The sequence below is a fragment of the Myotis nattereri genome, assembly GCF_964212035.1.
Source record: "Myotis nattereri genome assembly, chromosome: 2".
NCBI classification, from domain to species: Eukaryota; Metazoa; Chordata; class Mammalia; order Chiroptera; family Vespertilionidae; genus Myotis; species Myotis nattereri.
In genome coordinates, this window is record NC_138076.1 from 157,600,898 (window position 1) to 157,625,706 (window position 24,809).

Genomic DNA, 24,809 nt, shown 5'->3' on the forward strand with positions numbered 1-24,809 from the left:
GCTCAAGCATGCAGTCACTTTAATGGAGTGAATGGGCTGATGAATTATACATGAAGGGAGGCATCAGTATGGAATGTCAGTTCAACTTTTATGAAGTCCCTTACCAAGCAGCAGAAAAGTAAGAACCTTGAGTATTTGAGAATATTAATAAATAAAATTAGAAAGAGGTTGAAACTTCCTGAGAAAGGCAAAAAAAAAAAAAAAAAAAGTATGGAGATAAGCAAATTTTTGTCACATGACACCCTTTCATATACCTGCTTTGGCTAATTATCTTTAGAATACATAAAGATTCAGGAACCGTTATGATTTTTGACATAGGATTAAAATATATAAAAAATTTTAAATTTACTGCATACTAATGAGGCTTTTCTCTCTATATATGTATATTTGCATAGCACCTTTCCAGTATATACAGAGCTTCTTTCAGGTAGCCACTTTTGTTTATCCCATCTGATCTCTCATTAACATCTGTAATATATAAATAGCACTATTTTAGTGATATAAACATCACTCAAAAATCATTATTTTACAGTGGCCAAAACAGATTTTCACATTGGTTCAAGGACTTGCCTGGGATCAATGGTGGAGTTAAGGTTTGACCCTCTGTCTTTACCTGAGGGTGCAATCCTCATGACAAAATGCCGAAGTATTGTGAAATAGTAGTTCTTTATAGTTACAGCAGGACTCACTTATTTTCCAGGCACTTTCCCTTTTGGGTGTGGGTCACATGACCTCTGTGGACCCAGCCAAGAGCTGCATTATAACCTCACTGCAGATAAAGAAGTCAGACTCACAGGAGGGCCACATGGCTAACAAATACTGGAGCAAAGACTAGCATGTTTTCTTTTCATTTTAAATCAAAGTGCTTAGATAGCCAACTAACTCAAGGATTTGAAAAAGCAGAGATAAAATTAATAGGACTTGTATCTGGGGCTCTTATCCTGCTCTCAAACACTTCAAAGCACTGAGCTTGGGGCTACAAGGCTCGTTTTCCTGCAGACAGTCCTGTGATCTTCTGCCAGTCATTTGACCTTTCTGAACTTCAGTTCTGCAATCTACAAAATGATGATCATGTCCTTCCCCAAACTCACAGTTGTTTAAAATTCAAACGAGGTAATACATATTAAAGAATATCATAAACTTTAAAATACCGCACCGATATAAAATGCTACTGTTTTTGTCACTGAGATTTTCTGAAAAAGTCTTAAGATAAGGGTAGTTTCTTCATAAGCGCTGAACATACATTTATAATATTTACAACATTTACAATAGCTAAGATCTGGAAATAGCCCAAGTGCCCATCAGATGAGTAGAGAAAAAAGCTATGGTACATTTACACAATGCAATACTATGCAGCTGTGAAAAAAGAAGGATCTATTACCCTCTGAGACAGCATGGAGGGACCTGGAGATGATTATGCTAAGTGAAATAAGCCAGTCAGAGAAAGATAACCATGCATTTGGCATGACTAATGAGAATATGTTGAGAATGCAGTGATGATACATATGTGACAAGACTTTCACCCAACTTAATGACATCACTAATAATCTGAGGTGGAAAAGTATTTTGTAATTTTTAATTGACAAAATGATTAAAGTGTAGACATACTGGAAACACAATATCAGATAAAAATCTTTGTAGGACACTTACCTACTAGATACTACCTTGTTTCACAAGTAAGTAAACTTTCCTAATTTCTAGCTTTCTACTTTCCTGTGTTATAAAAAAAGAAAAGCATACCACAATGGATAGCAGTGTGTGTCCTTTCAGGGGGAACTATGGTTGAACATCACCCCATAGGTCTCACAGTATGGCATTCATTATCTACAACACTGTCTTGAAAGCTCAAATACTATTTTTGTCAGTATTCTGAAAGCATATCCATCTTCTTGGGGGCAAACGCATACTGACCACTTGCCATCCTAGTTCAAGTCACCATCATTTATTGACAGACTATTAAATGCTGTCTAAAGAACTGCTCACAGCCATCAAGGCCACACTCTTGTCTGTAGCTAAGAGGAGAATATGCAGTGGATGCCACCATGTCACTACAGGAAATATTTAGGAACGTAGAACTAGAACTGTGTGAGTGTCCATATTCCTCTATCTGGCCTCGTTCCTTATGTTTCAAATTCCTGTTTATCCTTACTACCTCCAAAGTGATCTTACATATCCATGTTGTCAATTAAATCCATCACTCAACACTCTCTATTTTCTACTTTTCTGCTATAGACTATGGACCTCCAATTCTTTTGTTTGTTGTTTTGGCTTTTTTGAGTGTCATGGCTATTCCACTACAAAATGACCTCCCTTAACACCCTTTCAGTATTTTCTCTCCCACATAAGTACTTCAGAGACAGGAAATGGCATAAGTGTTCTCCCTGTTTTTTGTCAACCTCTAAACTTCCTCTCCCCCATTGCTCTTTCTTTTATAAGTCTACTAGAGGCCCAGTGCACGAATTCATGCACCAGTGGGGTCCCTCAGCCTGGCCTGCGGGATCAGGCCAAAACCAGCTTTCTGACATCCCCCAAGGGGTCCCGGATTGCAAGAAAGCACAGGCCATGCTGAGGGACCCCACCGGTGCACAATCAGGGCCAGGGAGGGATGCAGGAAGTTGGCCAGCCAGGGAGGGACCTCGGGAGGGCTCCAGGGCATGTCTGGCCCATCTTGCTCAGTCTGGATAGGCTGTACCCCAGCAGCAAGCTCACCTACCAGTCAGAGAATCTTCCCCCTGGTGGTCAGTTCACATCATAGCGAGTGGCCTTAGCATATCATTAGCATATTACTCTTTGATTGGTTGAACAGCTGACCCCATGATGGGACACTTATCATATTAGGCTTTTATTATATAGGATGTGCTTCTTTGAAGCCATTTCCATCAAGTAATAGCACTGTTTCTAACCTTCTTCTTGCTGTTATCTACTGGCACCTGGGTCTCTCTGCCCCTCACACTTTCATGGCTGGCACAGGGCTAAGTGTCTATCTCCACTTCACTGCCAATAATCTTTCTAAGGGACATCAATATATATGTGGCTTCTACATTTCTTGATTTTTTTTTTATTTCCCCTGATTTTTGCCTTTCTTTCTCTTTGTGTTGCATTCTATTCCCATGATGCACAGAATGGTGATGGTTGGAATTAACTAATATGGCATTACAGTCAGTCCTCCTGTCCATTCAAATGTAAATATCCCCCTCACCAAATTGGCCCTTTCATTTCACTTGCTCTTACTCTTGCTATTAATAATGTCAGTCTCATCAAGGTTTCCAATCCATGGATGCTATTGTTCCCCCTCCAACCTGCAACATATATCAAGTTCTCCTACATTTCTTTCCTTTGTAGAACTCAAATGGTAATTCTTACAACTCCTTTGAAAGCATCCTTGATTCCTTTACTCCTCCCTCCATACCAGTAATGTTCATCTGGGAAATACGTAGCCCAGGATGACCTTAAGCATATCCCCTTTTCTACACACAAAAACTTAAAAATTGCTGTAGAAAAAATCATAGGACCATACTGACTAGTGTCTTTAAAAAGCTTCAAATGTCATCTTAACAGTGTCTCAATACTGATATATGATTTTCAAATAATCTAGCCTTCCCACTGTCTGCGATTTCACATACTACTCCTTCTACTGGTACCCACCTGTCTGCAGTCAGCCGGTGGTGACACCAGAAAAGTCACCCCCAAAGACTAACTCATCTTGCCCATGACTAAATACTCATTCCACTCTACCTGAATATCCATTTTTATTCCATGTGAGTAAAATATTTTTCTTTTCCTTTTTTGGTTAATCCTCACACAGGATATTTTTTCCATTGATTTTGTTAAAGAGAGAGTGGAAGAGAAGGGGAGACAGAGAGAAAGAAACATCAATGTGAGCCCTGACCAGTTTAGCTCAGTGGATAGAGTGTCGGTCTGAGGACTCAAGGGTCCCGGGTTCGATTCCAGTCAAGTGCATGTACCTTGGTTGCAGGCACATCCCCAGTAGGGGGTGTGCAAGAGGCAGCTGATCGATGTTTCTCTTTCATCGATGTTTCTAACTATCTCTCTCCCTTCCTCTCTGTAAAAAAATCAATAAAATATATATTAAAAAAAAGAAACATCAATGTGAGAGAGACACATCCACTGGTGTCTCCCACACACACCCAAACTGGGGCTGCGGATCAAGCTTGCAACTGAGGTACGTGCCTTTGCATGAAATCAAACCTGAAACCCTTCAGTCCGCAGGCCAACTCTCTATCCACTGAGCCAAACTGGCCAGGGCTGTCTCAGTACAACATTTATTTCCACTTCACATTTTCAATGATCTTGCTAACAGAATTATAATACTCAATATCATTTGGTGAAAGTTCATTCACCACTAGATACGGTTTGGAAAGATACTGATAACTTTGCCTCATGACCTTTTGAATATAATTCTTATTTGGAGAAGTAAATGGATTGATTTAGTATGATTACTATTACAACCTAGAGTTCCTTTCTTATTATTTAAGCTACCTTTGCGTATCTCTATTCTGATCCACTTATTCATTGGCCATGAAGGATAAATCTGCAGACAATCTTATTTCCACATATTGTATCACACGAAGTTCTTATATTTTTTTTCAGAAATTTAAGAGATGATCACTCAGTGGTGAGCCTTTGGAGGAGTTGGATTGCAGGTGCTAGATCTTTGGACAGAAAGGTGAAGCAGAGCACACCTGCCATCACAGCCAGCACCCTGATCGCCTAAAGATGGGGGTCCTAGCATTATAAGTCAGATTTCCTGGTGCCCAGTTCCATACCTTTTAATTCCCAATGTTAGTTATTCACTTGCTCACTATGAACAGAGTCATTAAAATCTAGTACATCAGAAATTGGCCAATGAGATTTTAGATTGGCCAATGAGATTGGCCAATTATATTTCGGTATCCAAGGGCTGTGAGAATAGTAATAAGATTGTCTATTAATCTATATCTAAAAATTTTCAATATTATACCTAAAAATTTTTAATATTCTGTTTTCAAAACAGATTAAAATATTGATTAAAAAACACACACTTTGGCCACTGAAAATAGCCATTCTTTAAATCCCAACATCCTTTCCCAAGAGTTTCAAGTTGCTTGTTATTTTCTATGTGAGTGCCACTGGAGTGCAAGGGAGCATCCTGAAAATCCACAGGCCCAAGACAACCCAGATTAGCCACATGGACTCAACCCTCACCATAACTGAGATAACGTTAAACACGGTCAGGGGAAAGACAAAATTGAGGTGAAAAATGCTTCTGAATTCTACCCACTAACTCAGTTTTGATCTCGTCCTCATATCCCAGACTTGATAGAAGTGGGCTACTCCACGTTCTTTCCCTGGTCTGCTGAGACCACGCGAAACACAATGTGACAATTTGAGCCACCTCTCTAAAAACAAAGATGTTATGTTTTGAACAGTGCCCAGTAAATTGTCAACACTGAAAAAATAAATTACAATAATAAGAACACAGTAGGAGGCAGTAAATGGGAGAAACAAGTGAAATGCCTCAAAGCCTAAGAGACTGATTTATGAGAGATGATGAAGAGAACCAAAAATGAGTAGCTTGGTTAAACAGTGCTAAGGAGGGTGATGGAGTAACTGCTCATGCTTTTTGAGAGGCTTAAACATGTTGAAAGTAAAAACATTACTACTCACCAAGTGAGAGAGTAATAGTAATCACTAAGAGCTTACGTTCCTTTAGTGCAGTTTTCAAAATACATCCCACACATGTCAGATGTAATTAAGCAGTAGAGAAATGCTTTTAAATCCATAAAATAATTTTTGTGGTGAAAATAATTTGACTGTGGGCAGTTACTGCTAATAGAGGAATGTTATGTAGTATTTTAAATAGGAAAGATGAAGTCTGGCCTAACAAGGAGAAATAATCCACAAAAGCCCAGGAGACAGAAGCAGATGCCCTCAATCTTATCACTGCAACTCTCTGTGTAGCTTTTGGAAAACTCATAATTTTCTTAATTTGCTTTATCTATAAAGTAAAGCAGCAATTGAGTGAAGGATACTTTCCTTCACTTTGTAAGTACATAAGAACTGATCATTACGTTTCAAAGCGTGGATATTTCTTTGAATGTCATTTATATGGAATTGGGAGTGGATTATAGCTGTTGAAAGATAAACTATACCAATGACATAGCACTAAATACACATCAGCAACACTCCAGATCTTCAGGAATGAATATCAGCAAAAATGATTCCCTGTATCATTGATTAAATATGGATATGCTCTTCAGGGAAAGTATTCTATAATATTTGTGGAGATATACGATTATTCTTGGGTACTGGAATGTCAAAGCTATCATTTTGTAGTGATTTATTATATAGTAGGAAGCATACTGTACTTTGCATAATATATCTATTTAGTGGCATAAACAAAATTTCCTATTTTCACCATTTCGCATGTAAAAAACTTACATGGGACTTTCTGTTGTTATATTCTTGAATGTAGAAATTTCAGATACATCTCTATTTTTTTAATAATTATTCCTAAAATATAAAAACACCTCCACCATCTCTTGAAATATACTTTTAATAAAATATACTTCTCTCTTGACATCATAAACTAGTTAATACCCTCTATACAATGAAATGACAGTCACACTTATGTCTTAAATTCTAGTCCTATTCTGTTTTGCAGGTTGGCAAACATTTCAGATATAAGCATCTAACTAATTCCAGAAAGTGTACCATATGTTCTATCACATATAACACAACATAGCTTGGCTACTGTGGCTCATTAGTTGAATGTTGATCTATGAACAGGGTAACGGTTCGACTCCTGGTCAGGGCATATGCCCGGATGGGGACTCCATCCCCAGTGGGGACATGCAGGAGGCAGGCAGCCAATCAATGATTCTCTCTCTCCCTCTCCTTCTGTCTCTGAAATCAATAAAACTATATTTAAAAATTTAAAACAACAACATATACTTACTTGGGAAGTAATACATCAGATTAGCAAACCTCATTAAAATTCTTTTCAATTGTCTATAATTGCTACAGAACCCTGAAGATTAACCTGAAGAAAAATTTGTGATGTAGTTGTTTAAACATATTGTTAATGTTAATTGTATTATTCTTATTTAATGGCTTTATTTTCTTCTTTCCTGAAAGATGCATGCACCTGAAAACTGACAATGAACTATGCCGACAAGCTAAAGTTTCAGGGAGACAGCGGATATGTTCTTTGGCTGGTGTGAAAGGTGAAACAGCACCCTGCTTCCCCACACTAACAGTATCCGTTCTTCCACTGTCACCTAATCCTCAGCACTAGAATGAGAGACCCACACAAACGCTGAACTCCACGAGGAGCAACGAGAAGCCGCTCTGCACTGCCCTGGTCTTTCAGGCGTCTCTGCTCTGCAGTTTTATTGGAAAGTGTGTATGACTGCTTACAGCGGTTCTCAACCTCTGGGTCGCGAACAATGAAAATACATCCTGCATATCAGATTTTTACATGACGATTCACAACGGTAGCAAAATGACAGTTATGAAGTAGCAACGAAAATAATTTTATGGTTGGGGGTCACCACAACATGAGGAATTGTATTAAAAGGTCGCGGCATTAGGAAGGTTGAGAACCACTGGTAAGAGTTGATGCAGTATCTATAATATTAAAGCCATAGATAGATGATAGAGAGACAGACATCATATAAACATATATTTTTACCTTCACCTTTAAATTTTTCATTGTCAGTTTTTATAACCTGAATGTCTGCTTAGGATTGAAAAAAGAAGGATTTGTAAAATCTTCACTAACTACTCTGACATACATGAAAAGAAAGGCAATGGAAATTAAAAAGCAATGCAAACAGAGGAACAACAATTTAAAAATGACTATTGTTTTAGAACTTTGTAACAGAAAGTAGCTGAAGGATTTCAGAATTCATAAGAGAATTTCTTGCATATTTGCACTGTGCCCTCATAATAGCACATGAAGTCATTATTACACAATGCCTTGTGCTCAGACTGCCACATTTTATGTTATAGGGAAGAATGAATTTCAAGTATGGTCTCTGTTACCCTCACATTAAAAGGCTGACTCTAAACATTACAAATCCATTCTGTCCTCCAGGAGTGCTCGCCATTCTCCTTTCACCAGCTATTTATTGCTTTGACGAGTAAGGCTGCCTTTTATTCTTTTCTCTTCTCTCAGAGCAGTTCATATTCTAAATTGTCTTTAAAATTCTCTCATAGATTTAATAATTTTTTACTTCTCTTTTTTCCTCTGTGGACAAAACTCCTCGTCCAGGACCATGTTTTTTTCATCTTTGTACATCAATGTCTACATAATTCCTGGCACACAGAAGGAGCTCTATACACATTTATAAAATGAAAAAAAAAAAAAAATGGAGGAACTTGGGTTCTGAGAAAGGAAGTGACTCCTAAAAATTCACACCACTACAGGATAGCATATCTAGGATTAGAACCCATCTTTCACAGCTTATTTCATGATTGCTACAATAATTTTGATAATAATACATTTGTTCATTCCTTCAAAAAATAGTAAGCATCTACAATGCCCAGAGCATACCAATCCAGCAGGGATAAAAGAAAAAACAAAATGGAGGAAAAACATCCCTGCTCTCATTAAACTTACATTCCAGTGAGGGGGTGGAAGTTTATCTTCTAAATCTCCACTACCTAATATGGTAGCCATTAGCCCACTGAGGGTTGTTTGTTTGTTTGTTTCATTTAAATTAGTTAAAATGAAATACAATAAAAAATCAATTCCTTTCTTAAACTAACAAACATTTAAAGTGTTCAATAGCCACATGTGACTAGTAGATAACATATATTGACAATCAAATTTACAGAGCATTTGTATCATCACAGCTCTATTACACAGCACCATTGTAATAAAAATTAAACAACAGCGATAAATGCAACACACGGAAAAGTGCAAAGGAAGATAGAATTGTGTGGAGGTGTTAATATTTTAGATAGGCCAGCCCTGAAAGACCTCTCTGGGAAGGTGAATTTTGAGTAAAGGCACTTACAAATTCAAGGGAATATTATTCCAGGTAAAGAAAAGAAGAGGTAGCCCTGGCTGGTTTGACTCAGTGGATAGAGCGTGGGCCTGCGGACTGAAGGGTCCTGGGCTCATTTCCAGTCAAGGGCACATGCCCGGGTTGCAGGCTTGGTCCCCAGTAGGGGGCATGCAGGAGGCAGCCAATCAATGATTCTCTCTCATCATTGATGTTTCTATCTCTCTATCCCTCTCCCTTCCTCTCTGAAATAAAAAAATATATATATTAAAAAGAAAGAAGAGGTATAAATCTGTGAGATGAACACATGGCTGGCATATTCTAGTAGGTGGGCAGTGCAACTAGGGCAGAGTGAGCAAGAGGGAGAGTAATAGAGTCAGAAAGTAATAGGGGAGAGTAGCTATTCAGAGTAAGATGGGAAACCTTGGGTAGGTTTGTACAGGGGACGAGATTGGACCTACGTTACAAAAGGATCTCACTGGCAGCTATATCCAGAAACAGGGAAACAAAGTGATAGGTCACAATACTAATCTGGACTATAAATAATAATCCCTTAAACAGGTAATGGCAGCGAGGTTGTGAGAAGTGATTAGATGTTGGATTTATGTAGGAAGATATGCTCATTGTGATTAAGATAAGAAAAGAGAAATCAAAGATGGCTGCAACCTTTTCTGGCCTGATCAACAGGTTTGGGGGAGAAAATCAGGAGGTCAATTTTAGACAGGATGAGTTAGAGAAGCCTATCAGGCATTTGAGTGGAAATGTTGAAAAGAGATTTATACATAGCTCTAGAGTTAAGGGAGGTTACAAATGGAGATAGAAATGTGAGAGGCATCCACTTATAAATTATAGCTTAATTCATGAGAAAGTATGAGTCACCTAAGGAGCAAATATATATCTGGAAAGGAGAAAAAAAAAATCCAAGAGCACTCTAATGTTGATAGTTTAAGAAAATAAAGAAACATGAAAAATAAATATTAAAATGGCATGGTTAATAGCATCAAATGAAAAACAAAAGTGTGGGCTTTTACAAGTAAAATTAAGAAAGTGTTTAATGAAAGAGAGTGATGAACTACTGTATCAAATGCTGCTGAAAAGTTCAGTATGATTAGGACTGAGAAATGACCACTAATCTGATAACAGAGGTTTTAAAAACAGCATTTCAGATGAGTAGTGGGGGTAAAGAAATTCAGAAGAAATTAGCCATAATAAATCTAGCAACACTTTCAAGAAATTTTGCTTCAAAGGAAGGAAATGGAATTGTGGCTGACAGGAAATATGGGTCTAGAGAATGTTTCTCATTGGTCTTTTGTTTTTCCCAAGTTGGAAGATATAATATTATGTTTATGTGTTATGGGTTATAATGGAAATTATTGCTGTTGAAGGTGGAAGAAGAAAAAATTTCATCTGGAGGACAGTCCTTCAACAGGTGAACGGTAAGACAAAAAGTGTGAGTAAAGTTAGCTAGAGCACAGACAATGTAGCTGAGAAAGTAAAATATATAAGCCCAGATGTAAACAGGTGAGAAAATACGGTAGTAGAAGCATGTGGCAGTTCTGATTACTTTGACTTGCAAAGGAAGTAAGAATCAAAGTTATCACCTGGGATGAAGAATTAATGAGGAAATGATAGTGTATTCTGTGAATGGGGATTCATTAAAAAATAATCATCTCATAGGAAGGGAGAGAGACTGGGGTGGGGCAAGAGAATACAGTATGGTTACCAGGCAGCTTAAGGGCCTCCTTGAGATTACTGATCATGACTTTAAAAAGGCCAGTCAGTCAGTCCTGCAGCACATTTTCCTTCTGTTCCATCCAGCTTGCAGATGTAGGCAAGGAGCAGGTGGAGAGCCAACTTTAACCAGCCTGGTCTCATCAAGGGATACAGGAACTGAGGGATAGGTATGCGAGTGAAACTGTGTGCAAGGAAGTAATAATTATTGAATCTGATACTTGGCTAGGTAGGGAGGTAAATTAAAGGTGGCATGAAAGGAGCAGCGGTAAGTGTGGAAGTATTAGTAGATGCATAGTACCAGTGGAGTTGGAGGGATAGTAGAGCTGGGGTACTGAAGGAAATGGGCTGGAAGATAGGAGTTGGTAGTGAAGAGTAAGATATTAGAAAGTTGAGATTATGAAGGGTTTGAAGTTATTGGTAAGGACACAAGCCAGGCTGATGGCTGCCAGTACAGCAGTGGTGGTGGGAGCCTCTCCCGCCTCCTCAGTAGCACTAAGGATGTCTGACTGCAGCTTAGGCCTGCTCCCCACTGGCAAGTGAACATCCCCTGAGGGCTGACGGGCTGCCACAGGGATGTCTGATTGCCACCTTAGGCCCAATTCCCTGGGGAGTGGGCCTAAGCCAGCAGGTGGACATCCCCTGAGGGCTGCCAGGCTGCCAGAGGGATGTCTGACTGCCAGCTCAGGCCTGGTCCCCCCAGGGAGCGGGCCTAAGCCAGCAGGTGGACATCCTCTGAAGGGTCCCAGACTGCAAGAGGGCATAGGCCGAGCTGAGGGACCCCCCGAGTGCACAAATTTTTGTGCACCGGGCCTCTATTAAATACATAAATAACAATAATGCAAGCAAATTCTAAACTAGGCAAATCTATTGTTCTTCCAATTCTGTGCTCTTTGACAATGATGCCACAATGGATTTGAGGAAATATATGGTTATTGCACATTATCCCAACCTGGAGATTAGGAGAGAAAAGAATAAGGTATAGTGACAGGAAGTTCTTATATAATTAAAGCATAAAGTAAGCAGAAACATGAGTTTTAAAGTCAGACAGAGGTTTCCAACATTTCCTTGAAAGATTAACATGCTACCTTACTCTTAGTAAGTTCATAATTCAACAATCTCCAATAAGGATGGATTGACAAGGAATATATATTAAATACAGTTGTTTCTATTTATATCTAGATCTATCATTCATAAATTTATCAAAACTTTATTTGATTCTGCTAAAATTTGGTAAAATTCATTTTTATTGGGATCATAAATTCTATTGAATTATTATTCTAATATAAAATTTATCTTTTCAGAATTCTCTCGGGCCCTATTTTTTTTGCTCCTCTCTCACTGAATTCCAATATTGTGGAATTTAGTTAACACATCCATTCATATAATCCACACCCTTCAGGACTTCATACTGTTTTATTATATCTCTTCTTAGACTTGGTATTTCTACTCTGTAAAGAAAAAATCTGATTTGTCTGTTTTGATAGTAGAGGTTTTCTCTATTTCAAAAACAAATACAAACTCACAAAATATGTTTCTGGTCAATTTCACTTCTCTGTTTTGAATTTTCTCTGGTTGAATCATGTTATCCTATGTGGTGCTCATTTTGTGCACATAATGTATTAGAATCTCTTTAAAAAGTACACAGCCATTCTCAGTTAAAAGATAAACCAATGGTTTCTTTGCAATTACAATGGATTTTGCAACTCATTTCTCCACATATGTGACTAGAGACCCAATGCACAAAATTCGTGCAAGAGTAGGCTTTCCTTCCCCTGGCTGCCAGCACCAGCTTCCCTCTGGAACCCGGGAACTGGGTTTCCCTTGCAGCCCCAGTTTCGCCCGTCTAATAGGCATATTACGCTTTTATTATTATAGATAGCTTTTCTCAGCCTATTGCATTAAAAACAACAAAAAAAAAAATGAGGAAAAAGAAACCTAGAAGATAGAGCATAAAGCATGGACTAACAGTTAAAACATCTAATTTAGACAATTTCTAGAAGAAAGATAGGTAAAATGTCATCTAAGTAACATATGAATCTTTTTATATCTATAATCCTTTTAGGTTGAAATCTATGGCAAAGTAGGCATCAAATGATACTTCCCCTTTTAATCCCGTTTTTCCTAGTTTCCACACTGGAGATGCTATCCAGGTCTTTGGATAATTTTGAGTTTTCAAAACAGCTTACATAAGCTCAATGGTGGGATATTACCTTAATAGAACATAACATACATAGGTGTGGATGGTAAGGATGTTTGCCCAGATAATTGCACTGCTCTTTTTTATTGAAATGAAAATAAACCTATAGAAAGTGCAGAAACATATATATACACACATGAAAAAGAGCATGGACATTTTACTGATAATAAATGAAGCAGAGATGCGTGAAGTAAGATGATGAACGACTCAGCTAGTAAGTGGCAGCACCGCAATCTCAACACAGCCAAATCCAATTCCATCGCCTACGCCACTATTCCACTAGGTAACAGTACCTCTAGAAGGGGAGGGAGGCTTCTTTTGTTTAGGAATTTAGTTTTAAAAAAATCAGTTTTTCATCTTCACTTCAAAACCAATGATTATACACTACAAAGATATAAGTGAAAGGAACACCTCTTAGGAAAAATACAACAAACAAAACAAAAGACAGGTACAGTTGGAAGGTCATGAATGTTATGTATCATTAAAGTAAAAACAGTTAGCTAATTTAATTTGGGCCTTATTAAACTCACCCTATGGTAAATAAATATTCACAACTTAGCTAACACAACAAAAAGTATTGTCTGAAACCAAGCAGAAATTCACATTCTTTGGGAGATACTCTTCTGCCACTATTACTGACTCCCCTGGGGAACATGAATGCTGAAAGTATTTTAAAGATAAAGCATTTCTACTTTCACACTTCTACTTGTGAAGTTTATTTCTTCATAAGTAGATAGATTTTTTTTTAAATCTATATATAATAATTATTCATTATATATACACGTCTATAAAACATTAATGGCTGCTTCATTCATTTTACCTAAGAGAATAAAACTAGTCAAAGAGACAAAAGAAGAAATCACAAACATAAATTTAAAATACAAAGTGAATAAAAATGGTTTTGTTTTTTTCTCCCACAAGCATATTTTGGAATGCTAATAGTATGCATGGTCCAGGTTATTTTGCCAGGGCACGTAATTTCTTCCACAAACTCTCATGAATTGCCTCAAGCTTCTAGTTCAGTTGTGTTTGAAATGATATGGGAGCCAACTTTAAGGAGCAGAGGTTATGCTGCCCTTGGAAAGCTTATCCAGCTTTGAAGACATATCATGTCTGATTTAAGGAACAGCTCTAGTAATATTCTGGCCACAACATAAAGATATTTAATATCATTTCTTGACAGGAGCAATGTTCACGAGAAAAGGTTTAGTTTATTGTATCTGAGTCACCTCATTAAACTTGTTTTTCTTTTTCTGAAAAGGCAAAACTAACTCAACATAGATATTTTCCATGTACTTTAAACTAATCGTGAAATACTTCTTGGACCCAAGAAACATTTGGAAGGTTAATGACCACCTCTAGGTGTTCAAGGACACTCTAAATAAAGTTATCAAAATTCAACCCTTTGCATGTTTCTGATAGAGAAACAAACAAAGTTTGTCCCCCAAAAAAGGATCAAAGAATATCCAGAAACTTTTAAAAGTTTCTCAATCTTTAGATCCATGTCCACTCTTTGGGAGATCATAGAAGTCTGCAACACTGAGACAGACATGTTTCAAAAATAGTTTCCATAGCCCAGTTCTTGCCCAGAAGTCCAATAAGCAACCATCTGTTACTTGTGCCACAGGGATTTCACAACTGTCATTTCCACAGCACATACCATTTCATTTTCCCACTGGTATTAAAACAGTTTGCACCAGTTGAGGAAAAATCTCAAATATTTTTAACTTACTGATTTATTTTCTCTTAATTAAAAGGGCTAAAGTGATACTTTCATGATTTTGGTCTATAGATGATTCTTCTGCTTCTATATCAATGTAAATCATGAATATTGGGTTTCCTGGTGAAAGTTTAGAAAAATTAAAAGAAACTCCAAATCACTTACACATACAAAATGTTTTTCCTTTTGTTCCCCTTTGTTCATTACTCAGATTTCACTCAGAGTCTTATTTACAGATATGTTTTACTCATCATCTGAAGAGATCAGGTGAGTCTGAAGTATTTCCCTTCCTTTGATTAATGCTGTGTCCTCATCCTTCAAGTTTAGTTCAGAGCAACATTTCCTGGTCACTTAGCTATAAGACATTCAATTTTTACATAGTTTCATGGCAATGATTGTGTTCCTTTACTTGTCTGTATAACAAGTATAATTAAATAAAGGTGAAAATATCTATTTCAGATCATGAAAGCACAGCCTGTGTCTGATGGCCTGATAAGACTTTCCCAGACTCAAGCCAGTACCAGGCACACTGCAGATGCTCAATGCCTATCTGTAGGGTAAATAAGTGAATGAGTGGGATTATATAAGGCTTTCTCCCCAATTATAATACTGGATTACTTTTATATCCCCACCTCTGATGATCACAGATATTTGAGCAATAATTGGGCAAAGCTAGAGTTTCTGCCACAGCCAGAAGTCTCGCCCTAAGGTCAGACCTATGAACCCCACATCTGCATTTGTAATTCTAACCAGATGAATAAATTCTTGCTCAAGAACAGACATTGGATTAAGCATTTAGAAACTTCTCTGGAGTAGTGTAATTACTCAGCCAAAGTCACTACTGTTAAAACAAAGAAAGAAGTACACATTCAAAGGGTATTTCCAGCTCTGGCCAGTGTGGCTTATTTGGTTGGAGCATCATACTGTGCAATGAAGCATTGTGGGTTCGATTCCTGGTCAGGGCATATTCCCGGGTTGCAGGTGCATATGGGAGGCAACCCATGGATGTTTCTCTTTCATATAGATGTTTTGTTTGTTTGTTTTTCTCTCCTTCTCTCTTTCCTTTCCTCTATCTCTAAAATCAATTAAAAAAATATCCTCAGGTGAGGATTTAAAAAAAAAAGGGGGGGGGGGGGCGGATTACCAATTCTCTGATATAACCCATGAGACTTAAGTCACTCACAGTATATAAAATCATAAAATTTCTATTTTTATAAGGTCCTTTGAAAAGTTATTTGAAAAAAAAAACACCTGTTGCATATTCTCAATCCTAATAGAAATGCTGTTTGAGGGAGTGTATAATGGTTCCTTCTTCTGAAAGAAACATCCATGGCATTCATTGAGATACTGAAGTCTTCCTCTTCTTTAACAGAGATTTGAAGAAGTAGCACACCTACAAACCTTCTCATGACATAAGTTAAATGAGTAAGGTCATCCCATAGTCTGTACTAGTCCCCCCTCATAATTTACATAATTTACTAGTATATTGTAGCTACACAACAATCTAACCCTTCGTGTTTGTATTGATCAGTATAACCTAGGTTGTTTTGCATAGTACACCGCAGAAGCATAATACAAAATGTTTCTTACTCATTCAAAGTATAAGTGGACCCAGGACCTTCCCCTTGTAGCCATGTCATATGAAATTAGGCTGCTGCAGTAGGGACGAGGGAAGAGGAAGATGCACACCAGCTGGAACTGCCTTGTCCAGGTGTCCTGGGGGGCCTATATTCCTCCACTCACAATTGATTGGTCAGAACCAGTCACTTGGCTTCAACCTACATGTAAAGAAGCTGCGAAATACACAGAGACCCTGGATGAATGGTGAGCATAACAGTTCCTGCCACACTGTACTGTACTTCCTAGGAAAACTTCAGCAATATCTATGTTCCTGGATGAAAAAAAAAATTCTACTGTGGCTTAGGCATAAGAAGCACCCCGCCTGCTTGCCCAGGACTGTCCATGTGTACCCGGTTCTCTCTAGTTTTTGTGAAGCTAAGATGAAAGCCTTTGGTACCTCAAGCACAGGAACGGAATAAAATTTTTTATTATATCATCAAAGCTAAGATACCGCCCTATATGACTTACTTTGTCTCCTTTATTCTGAAAAATATTTAAAGCATAAAGCAAAATAATATAATACATTTATTTAGACTTTAAAAAGAATAGGAAAATACACATTGTATATTATGGTCACCAACCTCCTATGCCTAAAACTTTTTGCTTCTTGGCCTCCAGTAAAATAAGCCCACTGGTCTAACGCTCGGTCTCCTGTGTAGAGCAGTGCATCATGAAAACATCACCCTTGCTTTAGCACAACTGGTGCTCACCACTCACATAAAACGGAAGAGTAAGCTACCAAGAAGACAGGGCCAACCCCACTCTCCAAAACGACTGAGTCTTCCAAGTCGTAACAAATACATCCCCAGAAAAACAACATGCGGTCCTCACAGATACTGGCAGCTCCAAATCTGTATTCAGTAATTATGTAGCTAACCCCGTTCACATTATCTTTTGATAGAGTAACAAAGCTGAAGATTGCACTAAAAGGTAATCCTGTGTAATCACTGTTTACAAAATAAATCCTCATTTCCATTTAAAACAATGTGGGAAGTTTGAATTTTAATATGTTCTCTACCTCTACTTAGTGCTTTATTAATGGGGTGACCACTCTGTTTGACCTATTGCTGAGATCCGTTAGAAGTTCAGGAGACCATATGGACAAGCAGATGGGTTGTGTAACTTAATGCCATTACTCTAAGAATGAAGTAAGGGATAAACATAATTTGCATTCCTGCCCATCCTTCCTGCATACATATTATTAGCTTCATTTTTAATACGGACATCAGAAGGGAAGATGATACCTTGCTACCAAAGCCCAGATGCCAACTAATTACTACAAGAGACTCCAGCCCTGACATCATAGGCCAGGCCTCTGACCACACTCCATCTTACCCAGTGACCCCACTGTGGTGATTAATAGCTTGAGTGCTAAGCCCTAATGAGTGTGTCAGATCTTAGATGTTCCGTAAGCTAATGCAATTAGCATTATGTTGAATAGGATATTTTAGTCACTTGGTAGAGAGATTCATGCTTTATAGGAAATTATATGCCTTTTCACCTTACGGTCTTTGCATTTATTTTATAATCATCATTCTAAAAGGCCTCTATAAATAGAGACCTTTCAAATATTAAAGAAAAAATAAACACATCCTACTTTCACTGAGTGGAGAATGATCGTTGGGATATCAAGCTCTGTCTGAGTCTCACTGGATGCTACAGGAAGCCTGCGTTTCCCAGCAACCCCAAGCCCTGCCTCTAGGTAGGGAGGTGTAAGAGTTCTAACCAGTGGAATGAGCGCAGAAATACTTTATTTTTTCCTTCCAGATCCGGCCCCTAAAATATCCCATTGACCTTCCATGCTGCCGGCATTCATTCTCTGTCCAGACGGAGCAGACTTAGAGACACTGCAAGGCCTTATGCAATGCATAGCCACTGGGTGAAACACTGCTTGATAATGCACTGCTTGAGCGCAATAAACCAGTATAGCCGCTAGGTGCTGGGACTTTGAGGTTGTTTGCTTAAAACTAATAAAGTCAATTAAGTCTTGACTTAATTAAAAAGTTATATAATTTTTTTCTTGCTTATGAGTTCACCAACAATCTACTCAACATGAAATTATGAATATAAAGGACCTGAATTCTAAATTCAATAGAAATGGTAATTCACTAAAGGAATCTGTTTCTGTTATATTAAAAAGGGGGGGGGGGCAACATACCTTAACATTAGCACATTGTGGAGCTCAGGACAAGATGACTTTGTGTGTTGCTCTAGCAAATCATTATAAAGAACCCTGACCCCTGGGATAGAGAAAGAAAACCTGAAGCACAATATCTACTACTTCTACAGTCATCAGAAATAGCAGTCATAAGCCTTCAAGCCACTTCCAAAGGAGGATCTCAGAAAGTGATTTAGAAGCAGAATTTTTCAATGACATAGCCAAATAGCATTTTAAAGATACCTATTGTTACTGAGGGAAAATGCACCAATTTAACATAACCAAACGGGTACGGTAGACATATACTGAATTAATGTAAAATTGCTAACATACAGAAAAGTGGAAAACACAGACACACACACAATCACACACAGGATTACTGGGGGAAATTTTTACCTGGTGTACAACAGACAATATACTAAAGAATAATTATTATGTCACTAAACAAATGACTTTGGTGGGCAAAGGCCTGAATTAGGTCTGTCATTTTCTTCAGGTTAAGAGGGAGACATGAGAAAGGCAGAACAGCACAGTGATGAAATGCTTAGGGTCTCAGTTTCTATCTGCCACTAATGAGCTGTTTGACTTGGAAATACATTTTGTTTTCTCTCTATGTCCTCAGCTACAGAATGGACAGAAGTTAATACTTATTTTATAGATTATTAAGAAGATTAGGTCATATGACACACAGCAAACATTTAGAGAGGTCTTAGCTGAAATTTAATACTAATAAATATTGGATATTGTTACTAATGATATAGTTTGATCACTATGAGCCATGTTATCCTCACTTGGAAAGAAACAAATTCCACTAGATGACTTGTATGAGTACTTTAAGCAGTGTATTCTGAGTTTATACCTGTCTCTTAAAGTCACATATGCCATTGAAAAATAAAAACTCAAATCTAAATATTTCAATGACTTAAAAAAATCTATAAGACAGTCTGCTCTGCTGTTGAAATTGATTTAAAGAAGATAGGTGGCATACAAACGCACTAATTCATTTCTATATATACATATATAATATTTAACATTCAGAAACGACATGGTACTTTGATTTATTCATTATCCCTCATGAATAATCCTCATTTGAATATGAAATGTAACAAGATAATTGTCAGGCAACCATTTAAATTTTAAAGTGTCATATTTAATGAGTACAGAGATAAAGAATTATTTCAATCATGCAAACCTGAATGGACCCAAAAGGTACATAATCACACTCCATTTTCACAGCTTAAGGTGAAGTACTTCCTTGGCTTATCAACTGTCAACAACATTCACAGTTTCTCATTCAGGAGAAAAAATTTCTACTAACTGTAGCAATCGTAAGAGATGATACTAACACTGTAGTCTATAGACTTTATTCCAAATTAAATGGATGCTTAGAAGGTCCATAATTTAGTAAATCTTAGGTTGTACAAAGAAATCCTCATTCAAACAACTATTCTAGTAAGACTCAGAATGATGTGAATAGTTTATGATCCTGATTCACTAAAATTATTAAAAATTCCATTCCAATTACCAGTTTAGTTGATTTTAAGTGGCTCATATGAAAACAGGGTTTTCCTATACCAAAATGCCACATGTACAACATTGTGGGGTGGACGAATTGTTTTCTTAATCCAGAATTATGTTTATTCAAAAGAACCTTACCTCCTGCATACATTACAGCCAGCATAATGGATGATATCCATGCTATTTCACTGTAGCTGGTGCTGAATATTTGCTGAATTTCTTTGAAGAATACTGTGATGGCTTTGGGGAATGCGTAGGAGAATCCGATGGAGATAAAAGACGCTGCAACCACTACCCAGCCCCATCCTCCATCAGGAGGTGGGTGTAGTGGTGGGCCACCTGCAGGTGGTGGCATTTCTGCTCTTCTCTTTGCAATTCAGGTAACCTGTATTCAAATAATGAAATACAGATTTAAACCCTATTTTCATTTTTATATTTCACTCTTGATCAACATTAAAATAAATAGTATTTTCCAGTTGGAGCTACAATTATACCATCTTTCATGAATATTTTTAATACCCGTGTACTCAGAAAGTTTTCAGAAAAGGAACTTGAATAATGGAATGAGGTATGTAACTTTGACTGCTATGTGCTAGGACCTGAAAGCATTTAATTTGTTTATGGAAGCAAATATTACTTGAAGAAAAGTTAAGATTTCAGATCTGTACTGAAGTACCAACCAAAAAACAATAAGAGCAATCTCAATCTGATTTCTAAGTATAAAGAAAATGGAGCTAGCATCACTTAAAACAGAATATTTTTTAATACAAAATGTTTGAGTTTTTATATTACCATTTATTGAAAAAAAATAACTGAGGTTACTTAAAAATACTTTAGCACTGATCTGTTTTCTAAACCTATAAGAATGCAATTCCAACTTGGAATTGCATTAAAGTTAACTTAGGTCATTAAAACCATACAATTTCTAATCTTATAGGTTTAGAAAATTTCTTAATGAAAGATTTTACATATTTTTTGTAGCAATGATATTATCTTAGTCAGATGGATAGTACTTTATTGTTTATTAAAAGAAAGGTACTCTCTTTTTGGTTATGCCAAGGAATATAACTGTTTGCTTTACAACCCACTCTCTTGTGGAAACAATGATCACACATAATTTCATACAATTGATATTAAATTGCAAACAACTTTGTTCCCTAACACCAATATTTGTTTGTATTATGCAACTTTACTGAATTCACTGATGAGTGCAATAGTTTTTGGCAAAATCTTAGGGTTTCTGTAAACAGAGACAATTTTACTTCTTTCACTCTGATTTGGATGCCTTTGATATTTTTTTCTTGTGTAATTAGTCTGATTAGGACTTTAAGTATTTGATCACCATTTGCCCTGTTCTACTAATTGATACACGCTGATGACATGAAAGATTTGAATGTCTTCAGTATATTTACAGTCTGCTTTTGTAATAATTTTTGCTTTCTTGGCAATAACAAAAATTATCTGTATATGTAATTTGAATTTCAGCTTATAGCACAGGAGCACTGGAAATAATATATTTTTTAAAGTATTAATACTTAAGAAAGAAAGAGAAAAAGAGATGTTGTACATGTGGGTTAAATGACCTGGAAATAGCAATCGACCTTTGAAAGTTGTCTGAAGAATATGAATTTACATATTAGTCAAGTTTGTTAGTATATTTTAAAGTAGTCAAACTTCTTATTGCTTGAAAATATCTTTTTTTAAAACATGGGAGAATACTAAGGAAATCCCAAAGGGCATTTATGTGGGCATCTAACTTTATTTTATTACCAGAGCGTACAAATAATTATGAAATTTAAAGACCTTATTCTGCAATTTTCCTGCTGTATAAAGTAAAAAAAAATCTTTCATTATTAATTCATGAGTTTAAACTCATAGCTTTTATTACATCTGCTATAGTAAACACTTAAAAATACAACTGGATGATTTATTTTTCAGTCATTTCAAGAGTCATAATAACATTTCTAACTAATTTTAATTCTACATTTTAAGATAACCATATCAAGTGAATAATACTGAAATTTACTAATATTCAATTATGTTATAAATATTAATATTAACATTTACTAAAGAGCTAGGTTGATGTTGAGATTTCTATTTTACATATAGAAATCTATGCTCACAGAAAAAGTGAACTCATTGCCCGAACCAGGAGATCACGGTTCAATTCCTGGTCAGAGCACATGCCTGGGTTGCCAGCTGGATTCCCAGTGAGGGGTGGGCAGGAGGCAGCCAATCAATAATTCTCTCTCATCATGGATGTTTCTATCTCTTTCCTTCTCATTTCCTCTCTGAAATCAATAAAAATATATCTTAAAAAAAGAAAAAAGTGAAACCATTATATGATTGAGCTGTTTTTTCCTCTTTGCACAATTTAGCAGTTTATCTTAGTATATGATCTTTTATTTTCTATTTATAGCATATTTCCTTAATTTTAATTGTAACAACATACTACAAATTGCAAGTAACTACTTATATACCTCTTAACACTTTCTTATCTCCTACCTGTTTTGTTTCTTCCATATAAATTGAAATCTGATGATATCTTAACTAAATCATTGCAAAGTGAACTCAAGACCAATTAACCCTTGAAAAATTATACTTTCAAGTTTGTCACCTGTTCATTATTAACAACTCTTGAGATGACTAATAGTCAAGGTCCAAATCAGACACACTCATTGGCCTCATTTATTGTCCCTTGCTCAATTCTATAATATTTTATACAACTAATGGCTTTTATTTGTTGGGGCATAATCAAGAAAACGGAGTATAACTTTACCTGTCGACAGATTCCCACTTGAACAGATTTCTCTGGTTTATACCTGGAATTGGTAAGTCCAGTCACTATTCCTCGAAGTGTGGTATTTGAAGGCAATACAGAGGAAGAGAGGTAGAGCAGACTCCAGATTATCTAAAGAAATAGAAAACATGGGTTACATATATAATTGAGTTCTACAAGTCTCACTGGAGCCACTAGCTATAACTCGTTCCAGTACATTGTGACTAAGGTTTAATAATGAGCAAAACTGAATATACAGGATTGGGCAACAGTAGATTTGCAGTTGTGAGTATGCAAAACACAAAGTTTATTCATGTATTATTTATTAATTTTGTATTATTTCCCATATGAACAACTGTAAACCACTTTTGCCTCACCTTGCATGCATATATACATATATCTAGGTTTATATTTCTTTGCCAATCCATTCAAAGGATAACTAAAGTATGAACAAAATGATTAAATATGTGCATGAGAAAAAATATAAAATGAAGAATTAGTTTTTGAAACAATAAGCAACAATAGATTACATATCCACCAATATGAGAAGGTAATTTATTGGCATTCATTGAGTGTAATTCAGTTAAAGAAAATATCCATTGACAATGAAAATAAGGAGAAATTTTTAAAAGAAAATTATTAGAAATACTATCAATAATACACATGTCTTACAATGAGACAGACAAGGTCATGAGAAAGAAAAGTATTTTAGGAATCCTCTGATTTAGAATTCAAACCTCCTAATCGAGTCTGTGTGACAGATGAACCTGCTAACCCTCCCTAATACATCAAATATCTTTATTTCATCTTAAATCTGGTGGTGACTGTATAGCAGCTAGTCCTTAAGAGTTTATTTGGTTTGGCCCAAACATTCCCTTGCTTAGATTAACACTAAGAAAAAGTCAACTCTTTGTATTACATAACCAGCTGCCTGCCTTGCATCCAGGGCCTCCTGGCCTGAAGTGGTGAGTGAAAGCTGACCAGCCGTTAGGTCAGATGAGGTTGGTATGAGAGAATGAAGAAAGTCTGCGCTCTAGTAGCCAAGTCAGTGAGAAACTGAGGGGAGGGGAATGAAGACTGGAAATTAGAAAGTCATGGATAAAATCTGAGAGATAAAGCCAAAATTAAAGTTTTAACTTGTGCTGAAAAGGATGAGCTCACCTAAATGGGCCTCCTAAGTCTGGGTCACTGCAGTGGGCACAGGTGCACATCCTTGGGAGCCTTGGTGACTTTTTTAAGCCAGATAGCTCAAGCATAGCAGCTCCATCCTACCCCAAGGAACCAGCACATCCACAGGTAGGAAATACATTTTCTCTCTGTTCCCTCAGGCAGAGAGAGCTGGCTTGAGTTCAGGGCAAAGCCTCAGAGGAAAGCATGAGACATTCCTAAAAATTGGGCTCTGTCCCTCCAGTCTATGCCCAATTATCATTATGGTTTATGAAGGCCCACACAAGGATCATAATAACAGAAATCTTGACAAGTCCACGTTCTAAATTCTACAAAATTTTCACAGCGCCTTAAACTAACTAGTCTAGACCAATCCATATCTAGAGCTTTTCCCTCCTGGTAGGAATGGCAATAAGAAAAGATTTTACATTCCTTTCTCTACATCGATTAATATAGTATATTTTAATACACATTTATGCAGATATTGTTATACAAAGCATATATTGGCCTTTGGTTTTAAAAATAAAAGACAGTATTTTAGAATTTGTGTATTTGACAAAAAAAAACAAAAAACAAAACAAAAAACAAACAAAAAAAACACACACAAAGAAAAACACAAAGAACAAAAAGACAATATAAGACCAAAAATTCTTAAAGCAAGTGAGGAGGCTGTCCTTGAATTTGGGAAAGCAACTATTCTGGAAAGTTTCCTTCAGTCCAAATAGGCATAAAGCTTATTCTCTTCTAAAAAAAAAGAGTGTAAATTACTATAGCTGGAATCTGGGCAGTGGTTATCAGCAAATTTGGTTTATCTGCAATTTACATATATCCCATGTTTTATAATGGGTTTTAGTTATAACAGAATGCATTGAAAACAAATTACTTTAGAGAATTTCATATTTTTC

General features: G+C 36.7%; 1 protein-coding gene across 1 annotated transcript in view; it reads right to left on the minus strand.

The window, feature by feature from the left end:
- The window catches only part of SLC16A7 (solute carrier family 16 member 7), a 165,373-nt gene that overhangs the window by 47,313 nt on the left and 93,251 nt on the right, over positions 1–24,809 (minus strand). The window contains exons 3-4 of the mRNA XM_081084808.1: positions 22,738–22,869; positions 20,097–20,343 (exon numbers count right to left, since the gene is read on the minus strand). Coding sequence (XP_080940934.1) covers positions 20,097–20,313 — 217 coding nt within the window. The 5' untranslated portion in view covers positions 20,314–20,343; positions 22,738–22,869. The remainder of the gene's footprint in view (positions 1–20,096; positions 20,344–22,737; positions 22,870–24,809) is intronic.